General features: G+C 48.1%; 1 protein-coding gene across 5 annotated transcripts in view; it reads left to right on the top strand.

Moving 5' to 3' along the window:
- The window catches only part of Prkag2 (protein kinase AMP-activated non-catalytic subunit gamma 2), a 393,524-nt gene that overhangs the window by 114,602 nt on the left and 251,231 nt on the right, over positions 1-27,691 (top strand). For 3 of the 5 annotated variants that reach the window (XM_052719487.1, XM_052719486.1, XM_052719484.1), the window contains exon 1: positions 12,704-15,083. The exons of 1 other annotated variant lie outside the window; for it this stretch is intronic. In XM_052719487.1, the coding sequence (XP_052575447.1) occupies positions 14,970-15,083 (114 nt within the window). In that variant the 5' untranslated portion in view covers positions 12,704-14,969. Of the gene's footprint in view, positions 1-12,702; positions 15,084-27,691 lie in introns of those variants that run through there. One more of the 5 variants, XM_052719485.1, reaches the window with a different exon arrangement.

Genomic DNA, 27,691 nt, shown 5'->3' with positions numbered 1-27,691 from the left:
TCAGTTTATTTGTGCAAGAGAGGAGAGAGATGGAATGAGAGGTAAGCAAGTATTCCGCCTGAAACAGGCTTGAGATTTCACTGGTGAGGGTCAGCCCAGAACTCAAAGGCTGAAGGTGTGGATGGAGACTCTGACTGCAGGATTTCATGCTGGCCTCTAGGAGAAATTTCAGGTGAGCCATTTATGAGCCTTGGTGACTTTGCTAGCTTCCTTCACAATGTCTCCATCAGGCACATATGGACTTTGATATTTTTGCCTCTTGCATGTCAAAGCCCTTAATTGTCTAAGATGGAGTTCCAATAAATTTTGAGCAATGGGAGGATCATTGCAGTGAGTGTAGACTGGGGTGGGGCTGAAATTCAGTTAGTAAAGTTCTTGCCATGCAATCATCAGGGACCAAGGTCAATCCCCAGAACCCATATACAAAAGCTGGATGTGGTATCTTGATCCTGTAATCCCAGCCCTGGTGGCAACAGGGGGGCCTCCAGGGCTTGCTGGCTCGCAAGGCTCACCCAGTCCATGTGCTAGCTCCAGGCCAAGTGAGCGAGAGAGCCTGTTTGAAAAAAACAAGGTAGATGGCACCTGAGAAATGACACTTGACCTCAAGTTAACACACACACACACACACACACACACACACACACACACACACACACACGGTGGGAGGATAAATATAGCCCTTACCACTTAAATATAATTGTTATTTATATTCTGTCATCCACACACTCCCTCAGTGAAAGTGAAATGAAGAAGTGAACACAAGCCAGGGTACTTTGCCATCTCTGTAGTTCTAAAATCAACCATTTTATGAATCTGGAAAGAGACAGTAGGGTAAGAAAATGAGGAAGAGGATTTAAAAAATGGAAAGTGAGTCTTCTTAATGTTCAGTCCATCCTCCCACTGCCATGGTTATCTGGTTACAGTACCAAGGGAGTTTAGCCATCAATAACTTGAACCCAAGTTATGCCTGTCACAATAATGACAACATACTCTAGATGGTTCTGAGGCTTGGCTTCTGTGATTACTTTTTTCTTGTTCAGGTAATGTGAAAAGCAATGATGGGCGTTGCAAAGTCCAGTCATTAGTGAGTGTGAGCCAGGCTTTCTTCAGCTCAAAGGAAGCTCTTCTTTCCTGAAGGGGATCTGAGCACTTGGGTTTCACAGTTCCTCACCTAATCCCCTCCACAACAAGGCCACCTGCCTGTGAAGCGGTCCTGCTGTGCACTCAGGGAGTCTGCTGCCTTTGCCCCTGCCACACAGGCCCTTCTCCAGGGTGTCATCCATGGCCACCAGACTTCTGGGGATAGTCAAGGAGCCACCAGGCATGGAGCTTGTACCTTTCCAGGCAGCAGAAAGAGAGGTGAGGTGGGATTCTGACAGAGATTGACTTTCAAGCATTGGCTCACTGTTGGGGGCTAGCAAGTCTGAAATCTACAGGACAGGACAGCTGGGAGTTTAGGAAAGGATTAGAGTTAAAAGTTTGACTCTGAGGATATCTGGAGGCAGAATCCCTTCTGTTTTTGGAGAGTCCTAGCTTTTTCTCTTAAGTCTTTCAGCTAGAGTAGAGGCCCGCTATGTTATGGACAGTGATCTGCTTTACACAGTCCCTGTGTTGAAATAGAACCTCATCTTCAAAATATATTTGCAACAACATATGCATTGACATCTGACTAGTCTGTGGGCATCAGAGGCTGGTCAGGTTGACATACAATAGCCACCATCCCAAAGAATCCATGAACTCATCAAGGTATATGGCAGGATGTGGACACCCACAGAGGTTTCCCAGTAAGAAATTCTCAAGGTCCAAGAATCTGAGCTTGCTTTACCCTGCAGGGCTGCATAAGGAGATGATTTGACCACGGGTGTGGTCACCAGGTATTTGGAAGGGTCTATGTCTATACTTGACTGTGTGGTGTGCTTTGATCTAGCAAGGGGGAGGTCTTTTGCCCCACCCCTTGGCATTGTTATAAAAAGCCCTTTTGAAGAGGCAGAAAGAGCCCTGGGTTTTGATTCAGGTCCTCCCGAAGCTGTCCTGTGTTTCTGTCTTTCTCCTCTTCGCTCTCTTTCTAGCTAATATTTTCTTATCCCTCTCTCCTCCTCATAGAACCTTTTAAAAAGTGGGAGCTGGCCTCCCAACAGGGTCAAATGTACAGGAGTTGGTGATAATGAAATACTAGACAGATCCTCTATGTAATTCAAATTAAATGGGTCATTTGTGAACACTCTAAAACAGAAAGTACCATGTGTTTGTCCCTCACTTTGTGACAAGAATAACTTCATTAGTGTTTTCCTATTTGTATGTCTGACGTGTGCACTCATTCCAAGTTCCTCTGAGAGTGCTATTGATTTGCCATCAGGAGGATGAGCCTTTGCCATTCTCCAGTTTGAGTCATGTTTCTGTCGATTAGTTGCCCAGTATACTCAATAAGGAGTTATTTTCTGGATGCAGGAAGGAGCAGTGATTCCTTGCACCGACCACACACACTTTCAGCATCTATCTCAGCTCCACCAGGATGTAGAGAGAAAGGAAAAGCGAATCTTTTGTAGAGTCAATGACTGTCTGATGGAGAAGACCTTGGATGTCCAACAGTCTGCTTCCCTTCAGACCCCAAGGCTCAGAGAACACAGGATGGACCAGCTGGCAGGTGAATGCCAGTCACTCAGGACTAGGGACTGGGCCATTACTGGCAGGCATGACTCACTTTTTACATTTTTTATTTTTTAAATGTTTAAGAGTAGTTTGTTTGAGGTTAAGTAACAAACATGAGGATAGTCAGGCTGTTAATCTCAGCAGCTGCCTGATGAAGGAGACAGAAAAGCGGAAGAGAGAAGCCATGTCTTTGGCAATGGAGGTCTGCAAATAGCTGCATGCCAGAAGAGGTGGGGAAACTTTAGAGAAAGAGTGAAAAAGCCCACACTGCCAAGGAAAGAAAACATACTTAGCATTATTGGCCAGGGCATGAAGGAAAAAGATAGTAAGGAAAGGAAAAAGAATGCTTTTGGGTAACTCAGAAAAGCTGGCAGACTGCATGTTACAAAACGAAAGCTATTTAAGCGGCTGCACTGGGGAGGGCTCCCAGGAAGGGAAGTACATAATCGCGTTAAGGAGATAATTATTCCTCCCATCTCCTTAGCAGGGTTTTAGTGAATCATCTTTCTTGAGGGATGATCTGGCCAGGTGATTGGCAGGCCCAGCTGGTGGATTAACTCCTTTTTTTTTTAATTGAAAATAATTTTTTCATACAATACATTCTGATCATGACTACTTCCCCAATCCATCCAACCCCACACCTTCATTCTCTCTCTCTCTTAAGAAAATAAACAGGTAAAAAACCAAAACCCAAACCAAAAAAACAGAATTAAAAAAAAAACACAAGAAACACATGTACATGTAGACACACATACACAAAACCAACAAAAATCCAAGATTGAGAACTATAATATACAATCAAAAGATCAGAAGATTTAAAAAAAATGCTTAGACAAAGTAGTATGAGACAAAAAAAATCTTCAAAATACCACTGATGACTTAAATTCTTAATAAATGAGGCATTCTCTTCCCCCACTGCTTCATAGCTCCAAAATAAATACCAGAGGGATCAAGATTTGAATGTAAAATGATGCATATTGGAAGGAAGGAAGGAAGGAAGGAAGGAAGGAAGGAAGGGAGGGAGGGAGGGAGGGAGGGAGGGAGGGAGGGAGAAATCAGGGCTGGAGAGATGGCTCAGCAGTTAGGAGCTCTTACAGATTTTCCAGAGGACCTGGGTTGATTCCCAACACCCACATCAGTCAGCTTATAATCATCTATAACCCCAGTTTCAGGGGGCCTGATGCCCTCTCCTGGCTTCTGTGGGCATATGTATACATGAGACATTCTCTCTCTCTCTCTCTCTCTCTCTCTCTCTCTCTCTCTCTCTCTCTCTCCTCCCTCAATCTAAATAAATTAACAAAATGAAATCAAGCTGGGCTTGGTGGCACATACCTTTAATCCCAGCACTTGAGAGGTAGTGGCAGGTTCAAGGTCAGTCTGATCTACATAGGACAGCCAGGATCATACAGTGAGAATTTGTTCAAAAACAAAAACAAAAAAGATAAAAAATACAATAAAGGAAACCATGAAAACTTCAAAAGTAATTAGAGGGAAAGTTTTAGAAATAATTTTGAGGTAGGAAGAATGCTTGTAAATCTGGCAGAAAACCTCCATACCCATAAAAGTAAATCCATAAAATGAATCCTATAAGAAGGATAAATCTGCACAGAAAATAGTGTGTCTGAAAAGGCAAACAGCAGCTTAGGCAGTCCCTGACACTGAGGGGCGCTACATCCTCAAATTAAAAACATTTTTGGAGGGAGTGGGATCGTGCATGACATGCATGTCAGATCAAAAGACGACCTTGGGTTCTCGGCTTCCACCATGTGGATCCCGGGGCTTGGCTGTGACAAGGACCTCTACCTGCTGATATAGCTCAGCAGCCCAAGACTGTTTAACATAAAGAGCTTTTACAGGTAGGCAAGAGAGAGACCAGCCACCCAGGAGGAGAGTGAACAGATCACAGACCACTCACAGGAAGCTACTGGCAAAGGAAATACAAGTCTAAGCCAAAAGATATTTGGCCTCATTCACACCAGAGAAAATGCACACAGGAAGCATGAGATGTGATTTTCACACAGCAGGTAGGTATCAAACTGGAAGAGGCCTGTGCTGGTGAAGGTGCTGCACTGAGGTGACCGTGCTAGCCAACAGTCTCCAAAAATGGGGACAACGCTGGTGTCCACAGAAGGCTGTACCATGCCAGAGCTGAGCTGCTGTCCTACATGTCATTTTTTGTGACTCCATATTGTGTAACATGGAGTGTGCACCTGCTTTCCAGCATGGGAGGCACCTCCACCTTCATCAGGAGGCATCACTTTTACAGACATCATGTAGGAAATGGACAGAGGGTACATGCGATGCTTTTTCCACAACGGGCTGCCTGTGAGTGCTTCGGGGTCTACTCCTCCACGTTTTTCTTGCCGCCTCTCTCTGCAGCACCTTCCTTGTGGCAACAGATGGATGGCTTCTTCCTCTGGAGGAAGAGAGGCACCCAGGAAAGAGCCTGGTTCCCCAACTGCCTGTGGTGGACAGAATGGCTTCCATATGGGACCTGCCATACTTGCTACAGCTCAGTCTGCTCGTGTTCTTTCCCATACCATTGTTACCCTCCCCTCTCTGGAATCATGGCTTCAGCATTATGCTGCCAGAGTCTCTACCTTGAAAACAAAAACCCTTTCCTTATCCCTTTTCTCTACCCACTACCCCACTGTCCTTCTGTCTTATTGAACAAAGCTTCTAGAAGTAGGCATCTACCACAGTGCCCTCTCTTTTCCATGACCTGTAAGTTCTCTGCAGCCAGGCTCCTGCTCATGCACTGTTCTGCTCTCCAGGATGGCCTTACACAATATTATTTCATCCTACTCAGAAAGCAGCCAGTGTCCTTATGGTCCCACATGCCAAATTGCCTGACTTTATTTCCTCCATACTCCCTTTCACCAAACTTCCAACTCCTGCATCCTAGAAATGAAGCCCATCTGTCCTGCCCCCTTCCCACACCGCTGTCTGCTGACCAGTCTACAGTCTCACAGTGGCCAAGTCCAAAAATCAGTTATAGAGCTGAGTGACAGGAAACAGATCTAGGAACAGAGGCAGATGGCCACAAGAAAGTCCATCAGGTGGGTGGACTCCATCTGCCTTTCCACACTGTTGACACACACATCAAGTCTCCTAGGAGTGGTCATGACACAGTTCACTGGAAATAGTAAGTGACCATTTAAAAGTTCCAAGGATGAGGGTCCCAGGAGTCTCTGGGAAGCAACTCCTCCCTTAACTTGGAGCTTCTTAAACTTTTTCACAATTCCTTTTTTGCCCAAGAAATTTTACTTATATAGGTATATAAGACAGGTATACAAATCCAACACTTACTGATAATAAACCACAAAGAAATTTATTTTGAAACAGTTCTTTGGTATTTGTCACTTACCAAAAATGAAAGTGAATCTTCACACTAGTGGGATGGGTGTGCTTGTTTATTTTTACATAAAGTTAAATCCTGGCTGAGTATCGGGCCCTGCAGTATGTAGGACATCTTCACTCTTTCCAGAGCTGATTGACCTGTTGATTTTATAATCAATGCTGAGAACATTGCTTCATGTACATAAATATTTAGTGTAAAATACCAGGAGTATGTTTAGAGCCATTTCAGAAATTGCTGGAAATTCTGTCCCCATCTTAAGCCAAAACTCATTTAGTGAATTTTTGTAAACCTCAAGCCTGCAGCTTAAACAGCAGTTGTAAAGATCAAACACTCTAACGCAGTACAGTCCAAACATACACGAATGTGATGCATACTGAAGAATAGCAGCAGGAAAATACTCAGTCCTTGTTTTCTACAATTAAACCAGTTTCTAGAAAGTACAGAGAACTTTGTATGCAAAGTAAAGACACTGCCATGCATAGATTCCATAGTCTTGAATCTGAGCTGAGGTCTTCCAGACAGCTTCAGTGACTCTGCATTGTTTGATGACTCGCACAGTATGCATGCGGGGAAATCAGAACCAGGGCTACAGTGGGTAGTGCTGTGTGACACAGGCAAGTGCCACCAGAAACAACTCCAATTCATTCTGCATTTGATTTTTGACTTCAGTTCTGTTCACTGCAATTTCAGAAACCTTTTACTATTGCCAGATTTTTTTTTATGACCCCCTGCATCATATTCAGTTACGTGATTTGCCAACTACACAAGTCACCATGAAGCTTACTGGGCTCAGGGCTGCCCACAATGAGGTCAGCATCCCCTTGCATATGCTGTGTGTTGGTAGTGATCTTTATAGCCAACTCTTCCCTGCAGCATCCTGACCCATCCATCTAAATTCTAGGAAGCCCTTGAGTCATAGGTGAACAAGACCCACAGTGAGAAGAAAGTGTCTTTGCATACAAATGGGCCAGACCAGAGCTTTGCCCTTGTGCTTTATTATTATTTTTAACCTAGAAGGTAAAAGGCTATGACAAGTGGGGCTAGAAAACAATATGGCCTTTGGTAGAAAGGTCTATAGCCTTGAGGATGTGGCTGATACTTAAAAGAACCTCTTCCAAGCCCACACTGGAAAGCCCTGTTTGGAAAGTTCCTCTCCTCCGCAGTCTCTCCCCCAGACCTCATGAGATTCTCCAGAGTTCTATTTAGGAACATTTCATAAAATACCTTTTGCCCCACATGGCATAAGGAGAGTTGTCAAAGCCCATCATGTCCTTGTACACCAAGTCCTTGGGCTGAGTGTCCCCATGGGATCTGTCTGTCTGGCAAATGGATATTGATTGATTATGGTATAAAGTACTAAGGGACAAGGGCAGGCATGGACTCCGGCAAGGTTGAGCATGGGTTGGTCCAGTTCTTCTGGGAGGGACATCCTTCCTCTGAGGGCCTGGATGGTGCTTGTACTTTCCTGTGAGGCTTGGAGGTCAAGGGTCCTAAGCCTGTGTGCACGGTCACTCCATTCACCTCATGCCATCCACACCAAGGGCATGGACAGCATGTGAATTCATTGAAAAGACCTCGCTGGTATTCTAGAACCCATGTCTGGATGCCAGCTACAAGTCACCCAGTGTAGTAAGCCAGAGCTACTGACATCTTATGTAAGACGGGTCAGATTTGTATGGCAGTATAGAAACTTCAGGGGTAGGTTAATTACCAAGGTAACTTTATTTGCCAAGGAAATTATTATGATTAATATGTATTGTTTCACCATGTACCACTAGGCAGGTGAATGAGAGGTCAGGAATCAGTCATGAAGCATATTCAGGGAACAGTGAGAATCACAACTTCTCAGGGTTTATATCTTTATTTATTGCATGCTCAAAACTCACAACTAAATGGAGAATGAACACACACACTTTACTACCGGAGTCCAAGCCTTTCTGCCCAATGGGAGGTGAGGCTGGATCACTAGAACATGGCCTAGCAAGATGGCTCAGTGGGTAAAGGCAGTCATCACACAGGCCAGCAACCTGAGTCTAGTCTCGAGAATGCATATAAAGGTGGAAGGAGGGAACTGATTCTGTAGTTACCCTCTGATCTCCACACTGGGGCTGTGGCATGCACCCCACCCTAAATAAATAAAAGACTTTTTAAAACAAATCATCTCACGTCCTGAGCAGCAACACTAAAGGCAGCTGCTGGCAGAACTGGGTCCTTGTTCCCAGCTAACACTGTTAATGTGACAAATGCCCTTCATTGGGGTATGATTGCTGGGATTATCTCTGCTTCCATCTAGCAGACAGACACAGTTTTGGCCACACAAGCCCTGTGTGCTGATTCTGTCACTGGAGAACTGCTGAGTGTGGACTTAGACACTGAGCTGTCAGCATCCTGGCTGTTCTTTGAAGAGGAGACACGGCATTGCCATAGAGTTCACCTTTATGGTTTAACCCAAGTGTCCTGGATTTCACTGCTGGAAATCGCCTGTGGCTAACTAGCTTTATGGACGAAGGGAAGCCTGGTGTGCAGAGTGGAGGTAGCTGGTACAGGTTTCCTGTGAAATGAAAGCAGGTCCTGAGGGGCACTCAAGAGGGGCCATTCCAAGGCAGTTTCCCCTCCTGCTGGGCCCTCCCTTCATGTTCCTGGAGGATCAATATCAATAACTCCCTTTGATCCTGAGAACAGAAGCTGTCATGAGATTGCATCATCAGTTCCCAAGCTTAAAGGAAAGTAAGTATGGGAATGTGGTTCTGTCTTGGTTGTTAGGATTAGATAATGACCCCTTAGTAGGCATGCAGTGAGTTGCTGCAGCATTTACAGAAGCCCCAAAGTTAGTTCATTCTCCAAGGGCTGCCTTTTGTACAGAATCAAGTCACTGTGTTCTAAACACAGGTGATTGCTCTTACCAACTGTGTCACAGGCCAGGAGACCAGGGCAGCTGAGATGTTATGCAGTTTGCTCAAGGTCACCCTAGAGACATTTCCTAGAGTTTTGTAAGTCTGGTGTAAAGGTTTTAAAATAGAAGAGGCCGCCTTTTTTTTTTTTTTCTTCCTGTTGTCCCAAAGGACACAGCAGTGACAATGAACACAAAACACGAGCCAGCAGCCAGGCTTCAACCACCCTGGTTTGCAAAGTATGTATAATAGCTCTCTTGGAGGACTTAGATAGACGTTAGATCAGTAACATGAAGCACCTACCACAGTGCTGGGCATGTCAGAGGTTATCAAAAAGCCAATTCCAGGGTCAGGACAATAGCGTAGATGGAAGCATGGGAACCTTAGTTTGATTCCCCAAAATCCAGGTATGCTGGCACAGGCTTATAGTCCTGGTACTGGAGAGGCAGAGACAAGAGGATACCTGGGGCTTGCTGGCCAAACAGTCTAGCTTAATTGGTGAGCTCCCAGCCAATGAGAGACTGTCTCAAAAGGACGTGGATGGTGTTCCTGAGAATGGAAGTTGTCCTAGAAGCCACACACACACAACACACACACACACACACACACACACACACACACACACACACACACACACACACACAAGCAGCTCATTGCTGTCCTCTTTCCAACATGGTATCCAGTGGTGTAAGTATGGCACTTATATCAAACACATTCATCTATAGATCCCCAAGAGGCCTAATTTATACTCTCCCAGTGCACAAGGTAGGTGTGGACTTCTAATACGTGAAGGCTTCTAAGTTCTCAGTGATCCACAAAGGTGACCCATGATGTTCAAAGTCACCTTCATTTAAAGAGGATATAAATAGGCAATATGAAAAAAAATGCAGAATGGGGAAAAGCTAGATTAATTGAAATTAAACTATTAATGTTCTTTTCATAAGCGCTGGATGGAGAAGGAATGAAAATCTCTCTTCTCTCCTCACCTGGCCTCTCCTCTCTTCCCCTCCCTGCCTAGCTCTCCTCATTGTTTCCTAGGCTGGTCTTGAACTAGTGAGCTTAACCCAGTTTTCCCAGTAGCTGAAGGCCAGGCATGTGCCACCATACCAACTTTATGTTAATTCTTGTACTCTTGGCATTTTGCTTCTCAACTAGGATGGAGACCTTGGCCTGAAATACAGCTTTCACCTTGGCTGAGGAAGAGGGGCACTACCCTGATGGGTTAGCATGCTGAATGGGTTAGCATGCTGGAGCCCTGGCAGGTAACGGCGTTCAGAAATGGGGAGTCCAGATGTGGGAGATGTTCCTTTGGTGGGACAGCAGCGGCACAGTGTGTGGTGTAAAAGGGGGGTTGTAACACCCATTGGAAGTGCTTGGACATAAATCACGAACTGATGAGCAGCAAAGGGTTCTTCTGTTGCTGTTGTCTGGTTTAAATTCATAGTGGCAATGCTACTTTTGTAAAATTCTCTATCAAATTATTAGAGCAATAACATTAACACAAATCATACAAAATACAATCAAGACAGTATATAAGCCCTGGTTGCAAAAGCCTTACAAATCTGAAGACCCACGTGGTCCACTTACAGATGGAGAAACCAACTTGTCCCTGCCCACAGCTCACCAATGGACACGAGGAGCAACCTGGTGCTTCTCCACAAGCCACAGGGCAACTCTCGAGCTCTTACCCTTCTACCAGTCAGAGGGCAGAGCAGAGGCAGTCTGCTCTTTGTCACTGTGCTAGAAAAAAACCTATGACGTTCAAAATTTCAGTTATAAGACAAATACTACTTAATGCAATATTGTCCTAAAAATCAGAAAGTTACACAAAGACAGGATGGATAGTAGTGCTGAATAACCTTGGAGTCTGAGATAAAAGGTAAAACCAGGTACCCTGTCTTTATTTGGGGGCTGGGGAGGCAGCTTAGTTGGTAGAATGCTTACCCAGAATTCACAGAGCTCTGCATAATCTTGGTGTAGTGGCACAATCCCATAATGCCTGAACTCAGGAGGTGGAGGCAGTGGGAGTCTGAAGTTCAAGGTCATCCTGGATTAAATGCAGCCCTGTTTTTGTTTGTTTTGTTTTGAATATTTTGAAACACAGATTTTTATTGCAATAATTTTGAAAAAAATTGTCATATGTAGGGCATTTAGCAATGTAGGTAGGTCACTGTATGAACAGTGCTCCTACAGGCTATAAGCAGTAAGGGTGTAAGGCTGGACTTGGTGGATCATGCCTATAACCCAGTTCTGGGAAGGCTGAGAAACAGGGATGGTTAGAACTATGGGGGGGGGGGGGGGGGGTGTGTGTGCGCAGATGTGGAGGGAAGTGGGGGGGGTGTCAGAAAATGTCTCCAAGCAAAACAGTTTCCCTGTTCTGTCTGTTTTCAGACTCCTCTGACTCGAGAAAATGTCATCAATGTGTTTTCAGAAGGAAACATACAGATTTCAGAAACATTAGCATATGCCCTCCGCAAACCCATAAAATTTAAGAAACACCATACATTATTTTTTTTCTTTATGCAGACATATTCTCAACAATGTAGCCCAAGTTGGTCTCCAACTTCACACACACAGTCCCATCCCAGCCTCAGACTCCTGAATGCTGGGATTAGAGGTGTATATCACCATGCTTGACTAATAAAATATATTTTAAAAGATTTATTTTATGTATATGTGTGTATGCCTGAGCAAACATATGTGTACCCTGTTTGTGCTGGATCTCTTAGAGGTCAGAAGAGAGCATTGGGTCCTCTGGAACTTGAGTTACAGGTGATTGTAAGCCATGATGTGGGTGTTGAGAACCGAACCCAGCTCTTCTGCAAGAGCAGTAAGTGCTTTTAATCACTGAACCATCTCTCCAGCCCATAAAATATTTTTTTAAAGACTTAAGTTTTTTTTTTTTTTTTTTTGGTTTTTCGATACAGGGTTTCTCTGTAGCTTTGCGCCTTTCCTGGAACTCACTTGGTAGCCCAGGCTGGCCTCGAACTCACAGAAATCCGCCTGCCTCTGCCTCCCGAGTGCTGGGATTAAAGGCGTGCGCCACCACCGCCCGGCAAGACTTAAGTTTTTTTAAAATGTGTGTGTATGTGTGTACAGGTGGGCATGTGCCATGGACCCCATGTGGAGGGCAGAGGACAACTTTAGGGAATCAGTTCTCTCCTTCCACCTCGGATTTTATTTTGTGTTTGAAGCAGGGTCTCTCTTGTTACTGCTGCTGCACTAAGTACTGGCTCACAGGAGTGCTGGGATTACAGATGCACATCACTGCACACAGCTTTCACATGGGTTCTGAGAACTGAACTCAGGTTGTCAAGCTTGCTCACAAGTACTTTTATGTACTGAGCCATCTCAGGTCCCAATATTTAGATTAAGGATTCCAAGGCTCCAAAGTCTGCACTCCAAAAAAATTAAAGAGAATCGTTATTGATGAAAGATTATACATATTTATACAACTCATTGACAAAAGTATACATTATAACAATTGCTAAATGCTGCTCATAAAAACAGGAAGCCCATCTTGGTGGTTGTAGGCTTCAGTAACCCTGGCACTGTGGGGCACGAACAGAGGTGGATTCCAGGGGTGCCCTGGCCAGCCTACCTAGCTGAAATCTGGACACAGTTCTGTGAGAGATCCTGTCTTTAGAAATAAGTTCGAGAGAGGATTGAAGAGGACATCCTCATACCAACCTCTGGCATTCACAAACACACACACACACACACACACACACACACACACACACACAGTGGGCGGCTGCACAAAGGCAGGTGACATGATAAGGACATGATAAGGAGCATTGTGCCACCCCCCCCCCCCAGTCTTTCCTTCTGTCAGCTTCGTCTCTTTTGAGGATTACTTTCAAAGCCATTTCTTACTCATCATTTGGTGCCATTTATGCATCCTGGCAAATCATGACAAAGATGAACATTTCAATCCACAGAGAGATAACATTTACTTGACAGTCCTGGAGTGATTTTTTTTTAGTGGCCGAGGGTGGCTCCCCTGGATATTTACACTGCACCTCCTCACGCCCGAAATCCCTCACTTCTGCTTCTAAGGAGCAATTTGAACATTCAGAAGAATGATCTTTCGGAGTCTCTGGAAGTCCTTTAGCAAGGAGCCTGGCAAGAAACCTGTACCGCAGATGGAGATGAAAGTGTTGATCCTAGACAGGTTCTTTCAGAGTGCCCTCCAGACACTGCTTAGGGACACTCGTTGGGGGGCTCTGGGGAGAGGGTGTGCTTCATTCTTGGCTTGAAAGCATGGAGGGATGCACACAGACCAGGGACACCCCTCCAAACTGTAGAGTTTCACCTAATTTGCAGAAAGTAGCCTGGAAAAGTGGAAACCCAAGAGATAGTTGAACCTAGGTTGTCTCTCATGGGACAGACAGGTCCTTTCCTAAGTAATGGTCTCTAAATTGCGCTAACCAGGTCACCTCCTCCTCCGAGAGAGCAGGGAGAGGAGCAAAGGTCACCTCCTCAACCGCCCCATGGTATCTTGTCAAGGCGACCCCATCACGTTCATTCTTTGTGTAGCATCTGTGCATTACTGATTGCTGGGAGCAGATAGGCTGATGCCAGCTTCAGAGAGCTGGAGTGATCTTTGGGGTCATCTGGTCTTCAAACTCTGAGCAGGAGCGGAAGCGCGCCCCTCACTCACCCCAGAAGCCATGGTCGCACTGCCTGTGAGGAATACCCGAGCCCTGAGCAGCCCGCAGTGCCGGATCTGCAGCCAGTGACTCTGAAGGCTCCGAAGCACGTGGCGTGTTCGCCCTGGTTTTCAGGCTCTGACGCACCCATTTCCTCCCGTGGTCTCAGGACCTCAGCGTTTACAGGGATGCGTGTGCTTTTGCCGGGGGTCAGCTGCGCAACCCTTGATGAATGTGAAAAGAACCCAGTCGTGGAGAAAAGCCCGTGCACTCACCCTGCCACAGGCCTCTCTGGATCGGGATGCGGGTCCCCACGCCTCAGGGCGGCGGCGTTGTGCGAAGCAAGTGAGAATCACCCGAGTCTCTTAACGCCCGGGGTTTCAATTGTAGCGTGGTCGGGGTGTGGGTGTGTGTTTCCGGGGATCGGACCTAAACAGAGACGCTTCAAGACCAGATGGATCAGAAATCAGCTCCAGGCAAGTCCGGAGCCGACTTGTCTGAGACAGACAAGTGTACGCCGACCCGGGGGCGGCGTGGGCGGCGTGGGCAGCGTGGAGTGGGACAGTGGCGCCGCACACCGCTCACTTCCTGTTCAACACGCACCGCCTCCACCGCCCAGCGCTCCCGGAGCCTGAGTCCGTGCCAGGTCCGGCCCCTATAGTCCCCCGAGTCTTGGGGGACGGGGCTCAGAGGCCGCCCGGGGCGGGAGCCCTGCCCAATTCTCCCCTAGGGGCTGGGGCGCGCCCTTCGGCCCGCAGAACCCTGCCAGCCGCCGCCTCAGTTTATTCCTGCGGCCACGCGCCAGCCCAATTGCGAGGAGCCATCGCCTTTGCACCTCCTCTTCCCCCTCTGCCCTCCCTCTCGCCTAGAGAGGAGGCCCTCCGGGTCCCAGGCTCCCTAGTGCTTCATTGTGCGGCCCAGGGTTATGCATTTCTATACTAAGCTTCTCTTTCTGGTCACCGATTCCACCGAGGCACAGGCACGGAAAGGCTGTTTTCCAAATTGCTGTTGTTAATTGCACCTGCCTGGCCAATTACCTCTGGGAATCTGTGGGAGGAGCCGAGAGGTGGAAAATGTTGCTTCGCTTTGCAGGAGGAGGAAAACTTTGTCACCCAGCACGAGACTTCTGCCACCCGTAATCAAAAGCAGCGCGGTTCTCACTCTGCACTCGATGATTTGGTAGGAGGAAGAGATCGCTCCGACCCGGCATCCCGCGGACCGCCAGCCCCTCGGGTGCCGCCCCGCGTGTTACCTGCGCCACCCGCCCTCCCCGCGGAAGTCCCCACGAGGTGTTTTCAGGGTGGAAGGACAGTCTTAAAGAGCGCGCGGCTCCCGTGTAACGGCAGCAGCCCTAGGAGACAGCGAGGGGACCGAACCCCGGGGACGAGGCACCGGAATTAACTTCTGGCTAAAGTTATGGGAAGCGCAGCCATGGACACCAAGAAGAAGAAAGAGGTTTCCAGCCCCGGCGGGAGCGGCGGCAAAAAGAACCCCAGCCTGAAGAGACGGTCACTGCGTGTGCACATTCCGGTGAGTCCCGTTCCCGGAGCTTCAGACTCCCGCAGCGCCGAGGCGGTTAACACGGGACACCCCCCGCGCGCCATCCTGTCCCTCCTGTCCCTTGGGGAGGGGGAGGGGCAGGGCCCTAGCTGGGCCGCAGAGCCAGTGGTTAGATCTTGATCCGCACTCGCGTGGAGCTCCGGAACTGTCCGGGGCAGGGGCAGGGGCAGGAGTGTCTGCTGGAAGCGGGGACGCGGAGCGCGCTCCCGGGTGCGCATACCCTGGTGGCAGACTGGGCGTAGCCCCGGATCCGGCCGGTGCGGGTGCTGGGGAAGGGGGTGGTGAGTCGTGTTGTTTTGCTGAAAAAGGACGGTGTGGACTGCGCTCTGGAGGGTGGAGCTGTGCTCGGCTGCCAGGGACCGAGGAAAAGAGTAGTGGGTGGGGACATCGAGGGGGCCATGGTGTGGATGCACCCCCAAATAGCTCTCCCTCCGCACCAGTTTCTCCAGGGTTCGTGTGAATCTCGGCTCGGGCCCCTTTGGAGCGGTTCCCTCGGTTTGGCTCCAGGAATATTTTGGGCCTCTGTGGAATTTGGAGGTTAGAGGTGCCCTCATCTATACAGGGCTGTAGCTAACTTCAGCCCAGATCACCACCCTGTCACCTTGGTTGGACTTTGGCGACATTGATCTAAACAGCCAGAAGGAGCAGCATGCAGAATAGCTTGTTCACAGTGGTGAGCATCAATGGTCTGGCTTGCCCTAGAGGGTAGCCCAAGGGCGCCTGTTTTCACCTTCATAGAGGGGGGATCAGGTCCCAGGAGGTATGCCCCAGCCCCTAGCTTTACCCGCTAAGGGAACCCGGACCTGGCTACATCCTAGCGATGACTAACCAAGCAAAAGATTTTACAAATGCACATGCTAGGCAGTGTGGGACCGCACAATGAGCCCCACCTCCCGCCAGTGCTACCTCATGGCATCATCGCTGATCCATCACAGCATAGGCAGAGCTAGCTTGCCTGGACTACCCACTCACTGTCACCCTGACGAGTAAGTAGTAGGCTTTTCCTAATGTATTTACCCCCAACCCCTTCCTTGTAGATGCCCCTCTTCCCTTTAATTCCAGTCCAGGAGTGCAATACTGAGTGGAGACTTGGGGCTAATGAGTGCTTTGCGGGAGCCGTTTGAAGTTGAGCATCTGGGCAAGTCGTGAGTCCTGCAGTGACCTGAACATACAGGAATACGGGTTTTATTTGAGAAAACACTCCTACTTATGTTGCCCATGTAAGACATTTGAAAACAGTTTTAAATAGGAAGTTAGAAATTGCTGCTAAGATCTGTTTAACAGTGACTCACAGAGCTGGCCTTTAACCGCTCAGCTTATCTTGTTTGTCTTAGAAAATGGTGCCCATTTACCCACCTTGTAGGGAGATTGAAATAAAATAATAAATGGGAAAGCTCTTTACAATGTAAAGTGATGTATACTCATGGTTATTACATGCATGCCAGAGTGCAAGAAAGATCCCAGCACTTAGGAGGCAGAGGCATGAGGATTGTTGTAAATTTAAGCCTAGCCTGGGCTACATAGCAAATGGTCTCAATAGAATAAATAATAAAAGTGGGCAGGGCAAGGAGAGAGGATGAGGTGAGGGGAGTAAATAGTGCCCATTGAGCAAGCCCCATTGAATCGAGGCCAAGTGGAGAGGCTGGTCCCCCACTCGTGTGTGTCTGTCATGCAAGAGGGGGCAATATGTGTGGCAGGATAGGGAAAAATCCAGCGCCAGCCAAGAGACTGTTAGGCCACTCTGTGAATGCTGAAAATCAGCGTCCAAGCTGGGACATTCTAGCATGTTCTTGGCAAAACCCAGCCCTATTGAAAGCAGGATTCATTCCATTGTCATGCAGCTAGTCACCAAATGTGACCTATGCCTGGGGGTTTCCTTAGGATTAGGTCCAGATCCAAGGGAGAGAGTTCTGTCTCCTCAGAGTGCTTGCATTTGCTGGTGGGACCAGAGGCTCCTCTCCTCTACCCACGAATGGTGACCTATTGATCACTGTGCCAGGAGAGGCTGGGAACTCGGTACTTCGGACACGTGCTTTAACAGTTAACCCCAGGACGCAAGATGATGGGTCACCTCCACAACAGCTGCCTGTGGAGATGAGGGGAGAGAGTGACAACCACAGCAGATGAAGAGGAGATGGTGTGTCTCGAGCCAGTGAAATGTCGTGTGTCGTGGAGAGAAGGGAGTGGTCTGAGACCAGATCAAGCAGGACCTTGAAGGAAGGTCACCAGAGAGTAAGCAGAAGAGGCCCAATTAAAAATGGATTTCAAACAACAGGCAGTTTTTTTTTTTAAACCTAAGTGTGTCCAGTGTCATGTTTGGAACATACCTGTACTAAAACTGATCCAGTTCTCTACAGATCACTGCTTAATTGGGTATCCTGTATCTCCTCAGATAACCCCGGCTGGAAGGCCAGGCTCTGTCAGGCACAGCAGTGCATACCTTTCATCCCAATACTCTAGAATCAGAGGCAGAGCGATCTCTATATGTTTAAGGCCAACCTGGTTCTCTTAGCGAATTCCAGGCCAGCCATGACTCAGGAATTTCTCACAAAGGCAGAACTGCAGCAAAGACCCTGCCCTTTATGCTCAAGCCTACCTCAAGTCCTCCATGGCTTTGTGGGCAGCTTTGGGCATGTGTCTTCCTCCCTGTCTGAAAGATTCCTCCGAGCGTTGGCAGCTGGTTTTGCTGAATGTGGGAGCACCTCAAGTGCTGGGATAGTGTCTGTGTTAGTTACTTTGGTGCTGAAACAGTAGCTGAGAGCTTGTATCTGATCCACAAGCATGAGGCAGGGGTAGGGGGCACTAACTGGGAATGGCATAGGCTTTTGAAACCTCAAAGCCCATCTCAAGTGACACACCTCCTCCACAAAGCCATGCCCCTTAATCCTTCCCAAGTCGTTCCACCAACTCGGGACCAAGCATTCAAATATATGATCCTGTGGGGGCCGTTCTCTTCTGAACCACCACAGTGCCCAAAGGACAGACTTCCACCAAGTAGGGTGTCACTGGGTAGATGATTCTGATGTGGCTGCACAGAGCATTTCAGGAGACCCCAGCAGGATGCTGTTGTCTTCCCCAAGGGTGTCCATTTGTTAGCTTATCCTCATGGCCTGTCTAGCTTCCTGAACCTTCTTCCTTACTCCTTTGCTGATTCTGTTTAACTTAAAACTATTCACCAAGACCTAAGTTCTTGTCTAGGAGCTTTTTTCAGGGGTGCAAACTGAGAAGCCATTAAAATGCAAGGAACAAAAATTCATGGGAAGTAGCCAGACACGGCAGCAAGATGAAGTGCTTTGGCAGACTGCCAGGGGTCAGAGTGTGAGAGCCCTGCAGTGAGGGAAGGTGGTTGGGGGATGCTCCCAGGAAGATGGGAAGGAAGATGAGAGCAAAGCAGGACCTTGGGTGACACTGAAGCTCCTGGAGAGTTGGGTTCTTCACCTAGTAGGCATTAGTGACAGAATGCACGTGTTCCTAGCCCTCTTGGGAGAGGAGCTCCTGAAGTCCTTCATTGTCACCGGAGACCAACAAAATATAGAGCCAAGAGCATCTGGCCAGTCAGAAGTTTGTGGTGGCACAACTGGGCTTGAGTGAGCTCAAGACACTGTCACCTGCTGTGTGGCTAGAGTCTCACCCTGCTTGAGGCCACTGGGCCCTCTGTGCTGGTGAAGGGCCTGTGACCACACGCTCTGCAAAGCATGGCAATAGGAATAGTGTTCTGACCCTGGGGTTGGAGGATCAAGTGACAATATGCTCTCTATCCCTCTCACCACTGAAACACCCTGAACTGGAGTCTGGGGAAGACATTCACCTTTGACCTTGACTGAGACGGTTTGCACATGCTCTTTGATGGCTAGAGTTTAGGGCAGGGCTTATCAAAGTGTGGTTCTTGAACCAGCTTAAGTATAATATCACTGTCTAATATGCTTTTAAAAATATCAAATCCTAGGTGTCAGTCTAAACCTACTGAATTGGAATTTCTGAGACAAGACCCACGATTTTGTTATTCATTAAGTTCTCCATGGAATTCTTACACCTCTTGGGTTTAAAAACAGTTGGATTCTAGGCTCCATTTCTTCTGTTCACATGTCGTTGGTTCTGTGTGTCATCTGTTTTTCTATCCGTCCATCCTTCCTTCCATCTATTGACCATTCATCACTGTCCTGGCTGGTTGTATGTCAACTTGACACAGCTAGAGGCATCAGAGAGGAAGGATCCTCAATTGAGAAAATGCCTCCATAAGATCCAGCTGTGAGGCATTCTTTTTAAATTAGTGATCAATGGGGGAGTGTCCAGCCAATTGTGGGTAGTGCCATCCCTACACTGGTGGTCCTGGGTTCTATAAGAAAGCAGGCTGAACAAGCCACGTGGAGCAAGCCAGTGAGCAGCACCCCTCCATGGCCTCTGCATCAGCTCCTTCCTCCAGGTTCCAACCCTGTCTGAGTTCCTGTCCTGACTTCCTTTGATGATGAATGGTGATGTGGAAGTGTGTCAATTAAAACTTTCCTCCCTAACTTGCTTTTGGTCATTGTGTTTCATCACAGCAGTAAAAATCCTAAGACAATTACCTGTCTGGGATCTACCCAGTCTATCTAAATATCCATTTAACATTTGTCTATCCATCATCTATCTATTCATCTATCCACCCATCCACCCATCATCTATCTATCCATGCATCCATTATCTATCCATACATCCATCATTCTGTCATCTAGCTCCCCTGTCCAAATATCCATGTATCATCTTCATCCATTCATCATCTATCTGTCCATGTCTGTTTATATTCAAGTATTCATGTATCATCTATATAACTATATTATCTGTCATCTCTGTCCATCAATCATCTACTCATCTATCTCTGTCTATCCATACATCATCTGTATATCTCTCATAAATCATCTGACTGTTCCATCCATCATTGAGAAGAGCTACCCTTTATTACTGACTGTTTGACAATGGCAGGGTATTTCTGGCTTCCAAATAAAGATTAGCCAGCAGCTGGAGTAGCCAATATGAGTCAGCATCTTAGGTCATGCTTCAATGGCTTGGTGCATCTTTGGGTGTTTGTGAGCATAAACTCTTAGAGGACACAGACGTCAGAAGTTTCAGCAGCTCAGAGCAGGGCCCCAGGACTCTCTTGTGGCTCCAGGTTTACTAACAAAGCCTGACTGCTGTGTGTCAGTGTCTTCATGTGAAAGGTCTGGCCAGTGAGTGGGCTTCTTGAATGTGGGCACAGCATGCCAACTGCATGTCAGCCGGGCACAGCCCATACAGTTGGGGCACTGGAGTTGAGTAGAGACTTTAATTCCTCCTTGTTTGTAATGTGTATATATGACATAGTGCATCTATACTAAAATTCATATTTAAACGGTATATAATAGAATTATACATGTATTAATTATTTAACGACATTAGTTAGATCTAGAGATTTAGTTACTGGTTTGTTAACTGTACTCAAGTTCCTCTGTGACCTGTGGCCCTCCTGTCTGGAGGCAGAGTCTGGCTCCATGTCCTGAGTCCTGTTGGCCGTATTTGAAAGCAGCTGTGGTAGTATCTATTGGGTGGCAGGTGCCTACAGTTACCCTTTTGGGAGGTGGGTGAGGGCCATGGACATCTTGGTGCCAGTGAAGTCCCCAGGCCTTGCACTGTGCCTGCTACATAATAGATTGGACATAAATAAAGCAAGGTGCAGCTCCCCAGTTACCAACAGAAGAGCAAACCAGGATCTTCCTAGCTCAGTCTGTGCTCACGTTCAGTGATCTTAAGTACAGAATGACTGGAATGTATACATACCCAGAGCAGGACTTAGGAAAGTATGGCAGAGTGGAAACTGGGAGGAGGCAGAGATGCCCCTCGTTTCTCTGATGGTTTTCTGCCCCCAGCCCCAGGATGTGAGTCTCAGGCTACACGGCAGGGCTGAGAAGTGATGCTCTGGGAAAACAGAGCAGGGTGGGCCCCAGAGCTTCATCACATACTTAGGTTTCTCATGGTGGAGGGAACAGTGCAGGGGAGCAGCAGAAAGCAAGGGGTGAACACCCCTCATGGCCAGGCTAGGGTGCACCCCACTTGCTCCCCAAGGCTCCCCCACACTTGCTCACATGTCTCTTTTGGAACAGAGGAGGTAACATTTTATTATGCCTCTTGGGCAGGGACCCTGTTGGCTTAGGTTTCTGGGCCTGTTCAAATGCAGCACCACACACCAGGTGACATGCAACCACAAGAACCTGTCTCTCTTGCATCTAGAGGCCCAAAGTCCAATGTCAAGGTGTTAGCAGGACTATATTCTATCTCCAGAGGACTCCCCCTTGCTTGTACTGCCTAGTAGCCCTACATCTCTTGACTTGTGGCAGTATCACTCCAGCATTGCCTCTAACTTCATGTGGCCTTTCCCCTCTGGGTGGTTGTGCTCACATTTCTTCTTCATTAAAGTGTCAGTCACATAGGATTAGGGCCTGCCCTAACAATACCATCTGAATTTAACTCTTATTTCAAACAAGGTCGCATACACAGGTACTGTGGGCTAGGACTTCAGCAGCTCTTTTTGGCCTTGGGTACTCTGCTCTTGGGGCTAGGGGGGTAGTGTGGCTCATTGAGCTACCATTTTTCAACCTCCCACTCAGCACCAGACCCTGAACACAGACTTGAAAGGATCTGCAGTCACCTTCCCTGGCAGTCGTGTGAGGTTCTATATTCACACATCCGGCAGGTCGTTTCCCTCTTCGTGAAAGTTCTGCCCTCGCCCTGTGGCATCCTTCCTCTTTGCCCTCCTGGCACAAGAGGAGGTCACTATAAGACTACCCTCCTGGCCGGGCGGTGGTGGCGCATGCCTTTAATCCCAGCACTTAAGAGGCAGAGACAGGCTGATCTTTGTGAGTTGGAGGCCAGCCTGGTCTACAGAGTGAGTTCCAGGACAAGTTCCAAAAGCTACAGAGAAACCCTGTCTCTAACAAACAAACAAACAAACAAAACTGCCCTCCCACAGGACTTCACTGCCAAAGGACCGCTGCCCAACAAGCTTCCCATGGTGAGGATGGGCCTTCGCCTCACAGAAAAGCAGCTGGGGATCTGGGGCTGTTGAGCAAATTGGTCTCTGTTGAACATTCATCAGCAATTTCACTGCCCAGCTAGAGAACACCAAAACACCAGGGCCCTGGCAGGAGCCTTGTGGCTTAGACACTATCCCATCGGTCTCTGGCAAGCCATGAGTTGGCAGAGAAGGCGTCCTGTCAACAGGAAGCAAAGGATGGAGATTTAGTTATTTTCAAAGTAGGTAGAGGAAGAGATGAGTCTAATTTGAATGAATACGCACTCCAACTGGAGGTGCTTTCCTGCTTTGGGGGGCATGCACAGCCAGCTAGTGTTTAACCATTTCCTCTGCTCTGGCTACATATGCACCTGAGAGTTCCCTGTAGTGAAGTCCAAGGGACATGATTCCCTTCTCATGTGGCTCCACTGCTCATCTCAGAGTGAGGTCACAGCTGCTCAGCCAAGCAAACGAAGGCTGTCCTAAGCCTGTGTGCTGTATTTGAACAGAGACTGACAAGTTTGGGGTTATTGAGATCGGAGGGATACCTAAGAGAGAAATGAGAAGACTGGGTGTTTCCTGGGTGGTCGAGTTTGCTCTTCATATTTTAAGTCAAAGGAAGTGGACACAGGAATGGAGGAAGCCAAGAGTCCCAGAGTTGGGAGGGTGAAACAAACCGCTCACTAGGCTCTTCCAAGTGTCTGAAGTGCCCACACAAGCAAAAGGTGCCAGAAACTGAGCATCCCTGGCAGGGAGCTGAGTGGATGAGAGGGAGGGTGGGGAAAGGGGGAGAAAACAGCTGCCAGGAACACATCACCTCAGAGCCTGTTTATCTTTCAGAAAGTTTTCCAGGCTACAAACTGATTGCAAAGTCACCTAAATGAAGTAGGGCCAAGGACGAGGCAATGACAAACAGGAAGTCCATCTAGGGTTAGACTTGTCTTTCATCGACTGTGACAGTACATAGCCCTCCGTGGAGACTACTAATAGCAACACCTTTTTCTAGATTTTATTTGAGGGAGGGCCACTGAAAGAAAACAGACAAAGGAAGATATCCACACAGCACAGGGCACCCTAACAAGAGCACCCAGTGTGGAAGATAAGAGATCAGCTGCACCGGACTGCCCACTTGCCGGTTCAGTGCAGGCCAGGAGTCCTTGGGTAGAAGACGACTCCAGGACTGAAGTGTCTGTTTTCATCACCAGGCTACTCTCTGGTGTTCGAAGCTGTTTGTATCAACAGGGACCAGGTCTGAGCAGGACTGAGGATAGGAGCTAGATGAGAGTGACACTTTACTTCTGCTGCAGCTGTCCACGTCGCTCACCAGGCAGCAGTGGATGGATGGCCCACCTGTGACACGGGAATCTGCCCAACCTTATGTTTGTATGTACTCTGTGCTATGCTGTTCCATAGAGGTTCCTGTTCTCTGGGTACCACAGGGTCTAAGAATAGGAAAATCCAGATTGGTTCTCCAGCTGCCCATGCCTTCCCTGGGTCCCGGGTGGTCTTCAAGGGTCCACACATGAGGACTGGAGGAGAGAAGAGGTTCCAGGGGAGCTGGTTCTCCCACAGATAGGCATTTGATAGCATCCTGTTTCTATCAGCAAAGATGAGTGAGTGTCCAAGGTGGTGTTTTGACCCTGGAGAGAAGCCAGGATTAGAATAGAGAGGTTATTTGTCTCCACACCACTCTTGCTTGTTAAATGTAGTTTGAGATTTCTGAAATGGCTTTAGGGCACAAGTAATAAAATATTCTCAGCAGTAAGACAGAGAAACACTGGACAGTACTAGCTAACAGTCTAAGAGAAGAGCTTGGCTAGGTGGCCTTCCATTGGATTGCTGAGTACCAGCCAGGAAAAGTGGCACAAGGGGTTGTGGTACTTCCTAGGAACCCAGAGAGAACAGAAACTTCAACCTGGACCGGCTTGCCTGTGTTACGACCTACCATGGTCCCATGGCATGCTAGTGGTAAACCAGGGGCGCAAACTCAGGTCTTCTATTATAATCAAGTTGGAAGGAGAGGAACATTTCTCAAGGCTGCAAGTGAGGCCCAGCTGCTTGGCCCAGATCCCCTGCCTCTTGGTTAGAAGCTGGAAGATAGCCTCAAACAATGGCAACCAAATAGTTCTGTTTTGTGCTAGCTCAAAGCAACAGCTGGGACAGCGGTGAGCACAGACCCAGACTGCAGGCTGGGTTTAGGACTGTCCCCCGTCTTCTGTGGTTTTACCAATACCAGTGCTCAGGAAAGGACCGAGGTAGAGTCCTGTGGCTAGCAACACTGGTTCAGGATTCACTGCTGTGATGAGGTCAAGACGGCACACTTGTCTCTGTTTCTTGTTAAATGATGACACACGCCTTCAGTGACTGGGTTCCCATCCTTGAAGTTTTTCTTGACCCGTGATTCTGTACCTCAGCTTTGGCCCTGTGGTGGTGGGAGAGGAGAGCAAGCTGAGTTGAGTGGACAAGCAGGCTGTGAAGCAGTTACCACAAATGTCCCAGGCAGCCCCCAGGGACATTCTGGAAGTGGGATGCCCTTTGGAATTGCCTCCAGGTAGAGGAGAGAAGGCTGAGCCTTTGTGTTCATGGTCCCTGAGAAGAGGAGAAAAACATGGGCAAGGCGTTAACTGAGTGTTAGCAGCTCCCTTTTCTGAGCCTGATTGCTTCTCTTTGATGTGTCTGCCAGGCTCCTTAATTAGACCCTAAGCCCCTTTAAAGATGACAAGTATGGATTCCCAGGTCATCACAGAGCAAGTGCCTCCTACACCGCTACCCCTGATGCTCACAATGCTAGAGAATGAGGAAGTAGCCAGGCCAGCTGAAGAGTAGAATGAACAAACCAAGACCGTCTTTGAGAATCAACGTGTTTAGCTATCTTTAGAAACTAGTTTCTCAAAATCTGAGTGAATCCATTATTTACTAATCTTACGAAAACCACTTATTGAAAGCGAAGGGCCAGGGAAATGGCTTAGTTGGTAAAGTGCTTGTGGTGAAAGCTCACGGACCGGAGTTCAAGCCCCCAAACCTACACCAAACAAACCAACCAGGTGTGGTGACATGTCCTTGAGGAGGCAGCGGCAGGTGGATCCATCCCTGGGGCTTGCTGGCCAGCCAGCCCAGCTGAATCAGTGAGCTCCAAGTTCAGTGAGAGGTGAGGACAACCGAGAAGACACGAGGGCTTGACCTCTGGCCCCTCCTGCACACACACACACACACACACACACACACACACACACACACACACACACACGGAAATGTCAGTGACACTGCGTCTTGTAGACTTAATGAGAGGACATATCTTGGGACCATCATTGTGCCTCTATCTTTTCCCTTTCATCTCCTACCTGGGAAAGTTGTTTGGGTCTTTTGCTCAAGCTAATTGAAGAGAAGCAGCACTCCTACTCTGCCAGAAGTCATTTTGGTGACAAGACAATCCTTTGATTGGAAGCTGGGCACCTAGCCTAACAAACAGAGCTGGGGGATGGGGGGCCTTTGGGCCAAGGGCCAGGCACCAGCCCTTTTGCCTCACCAGCTCCAGGAACCTCTAGTTCCTGGTGCTGTAGGAGGCGGGAGCAGTCACCTGCTGGACTCCAGCGGGGACTTGGCTGTCACTCATTGCAGATCCTCAAGAACAGAGTCTTGCCATGAGCAGGGAAGTGGGATGGTGCTCACCCGCTCCACAGAAGGTGCATGTGGCTGAGTGAGAACGCATTTGGGAGTCAGGGACAAAAGTGCAATCTCAGCATCACTGGTTGTCCCCTTGGGCACACAGCCTCTCCCACTTTGGTCCCTGGTATTTGGGCGTTGGTTTTCTTACACATAAAATGTGGATAATGATCCCCTCACAGGGGATAAAAATATAAAGTGTAAAGTGAGATTCCATGGTGAATAAGCAAGACATGGAAGTTCTAGAAGTGTTGCTTCCCCTCCCTAGAAAGCTACCCAAGAACACAGCTGAGGTCACCAACCCAACAGGAAGCCTGGGATGCCCCAGGTTAAGAACATTGTGGTGGAAGACACTGTCATTTGGACATTCTAGATTGTGTTTGGTCTTATCCAGTGTAAAGCTTTGGCTAAATACATTTCCAGATTTATCTAGTAGCTCTCCTTACTTATGCTAAGATAGGCCCAGGGCCTAGAGGGAAGGCTGCCTTGAGCTGTAGGCTGAGGTATTGAGCCCTGCCTTAGGGAGCATAGACATATGTCCACATACCAGGAACTTGAGGGCCACATCATGGGGTGCCGTCACAGGAGCTGGAGTGGTTCGGTGCACTGGGAGGTTGTGGGCACCTCCTGGCAGTCACAGGCCAGGAGATGGCTATGAAGACACAGGTTTCAGCAGAGGGGCCTCACTCTCAATCTTCATTCCAGCACACTGACTTGAGCAAATGCTAGGACCTCAAATCCCTACCTGACACCTTAATATGGTTTCTGTCGAAGTGAGTACAGGGGACACTCACTTGTCACATTAGTCAACGGGAAGCACAGTGGATAGAGGACAGGCTTAGGCCTGGACAGAGAGTAGGACTCATGACCTAATGTTAACTCACAGCTCCTACTGAGAATCAAGAGAATAAATAGGCTGATACCAGCCTGAGCCTGGGCAACAAGTACGGCCTGGGGTCTTTAATGTCCACTCCCCTGCCTTCATCCCTGGGAAGTCAGCCCTCCCCATCAGCTCACCTCATCATCTGAGCACATTTCCTTCAGCTGCCTGAGAGGATGGCGACACACTGGCCTCCACCCTCCAGTGACAGGCCTTGGCTCTTCCCAGCACCTTGCTCCGTCTTCTTTTTAATTTAATTTAATCTATTTCCGAGACATTATCCTCGAACAATATTTTCTCTGTGTATCCCTGGCTGTTCTGGAACTCGCTCTGTAACCAGGCTGGCCTCGGACTCGGAGATCCGCCTGCCTCTGCCTCCTGAGTGCTGGGACTAAAGGTGCAGGCCACCACTGCTTGGCTCGCTCTGTCTTTACAGAGGCACACCACAGGCCAAGCAACTTTCCCTTGCTCTCTGTTCTCAGGTTTTGTTGACACATCAGGAAGATCTGACTGTACAGTTTCGAGATCACTACCTTGTGCAGCTGGGCTTGGTTTGTGGCTTTCTCCCGACCTGAGGACCCGCTGTCTCCGCAGTACCACAGCTCTTGGGACGCATGCCCCTTGGGTAGCACCAACAGTATACCCTTACTTCTGTCTGCACCGGAGTCTTTGGGACCTATCTTTCCCAAACTTCCCGTGACAGGCTTGAGAAACACTTGGTCAGTGGCCAACCCCTTTTCATTGAGTTTCTAGAATTTTCTTTGGTCTGAAAAGTCTCTAAAAACTGAATCATTGAGGCCAGGACTGTTCTGACCTGCTGTTGACTCTGACCAGGATAAGAAGGAAAGGCCTCTGGGAGTGAGACTAGTGCCACACCACTCCAGCAGTCAGGGTCCATGTGTTGTCACAGCCTCTCACAGTGCATCCCCATCACGGACACTGCCTAAGTGTGCTTCAGTGTCTACCAAGGCATTTCTGGCTTATAGGATCATGCCATATGCATCTCAGCCTTAG

The sequence above is a fragment of the Peromyscus californicus genome, unplaced genomic scaffold (genome assembly GCF_007827085.1).
Source record: "Peromyscus californicus insignis strain IS unplaced genomic scaffold, ASM782708v3 Scaffold_6__1_contigs__length_162567912, whole genome shotgun sequence".
Taxonomy (NCBI): domain Eukaryota; kingdom Metazoa; phylum Chordata; class Mammalia; order Rodentia; family Cricetidae; genus Peromyscus; species Peromyscus californicus.
The sequence above is the reverse complement of the archived record's forward strand: the minus strand, read 5'-3'. Positions and strand labels throughout refer to the sequence as shown.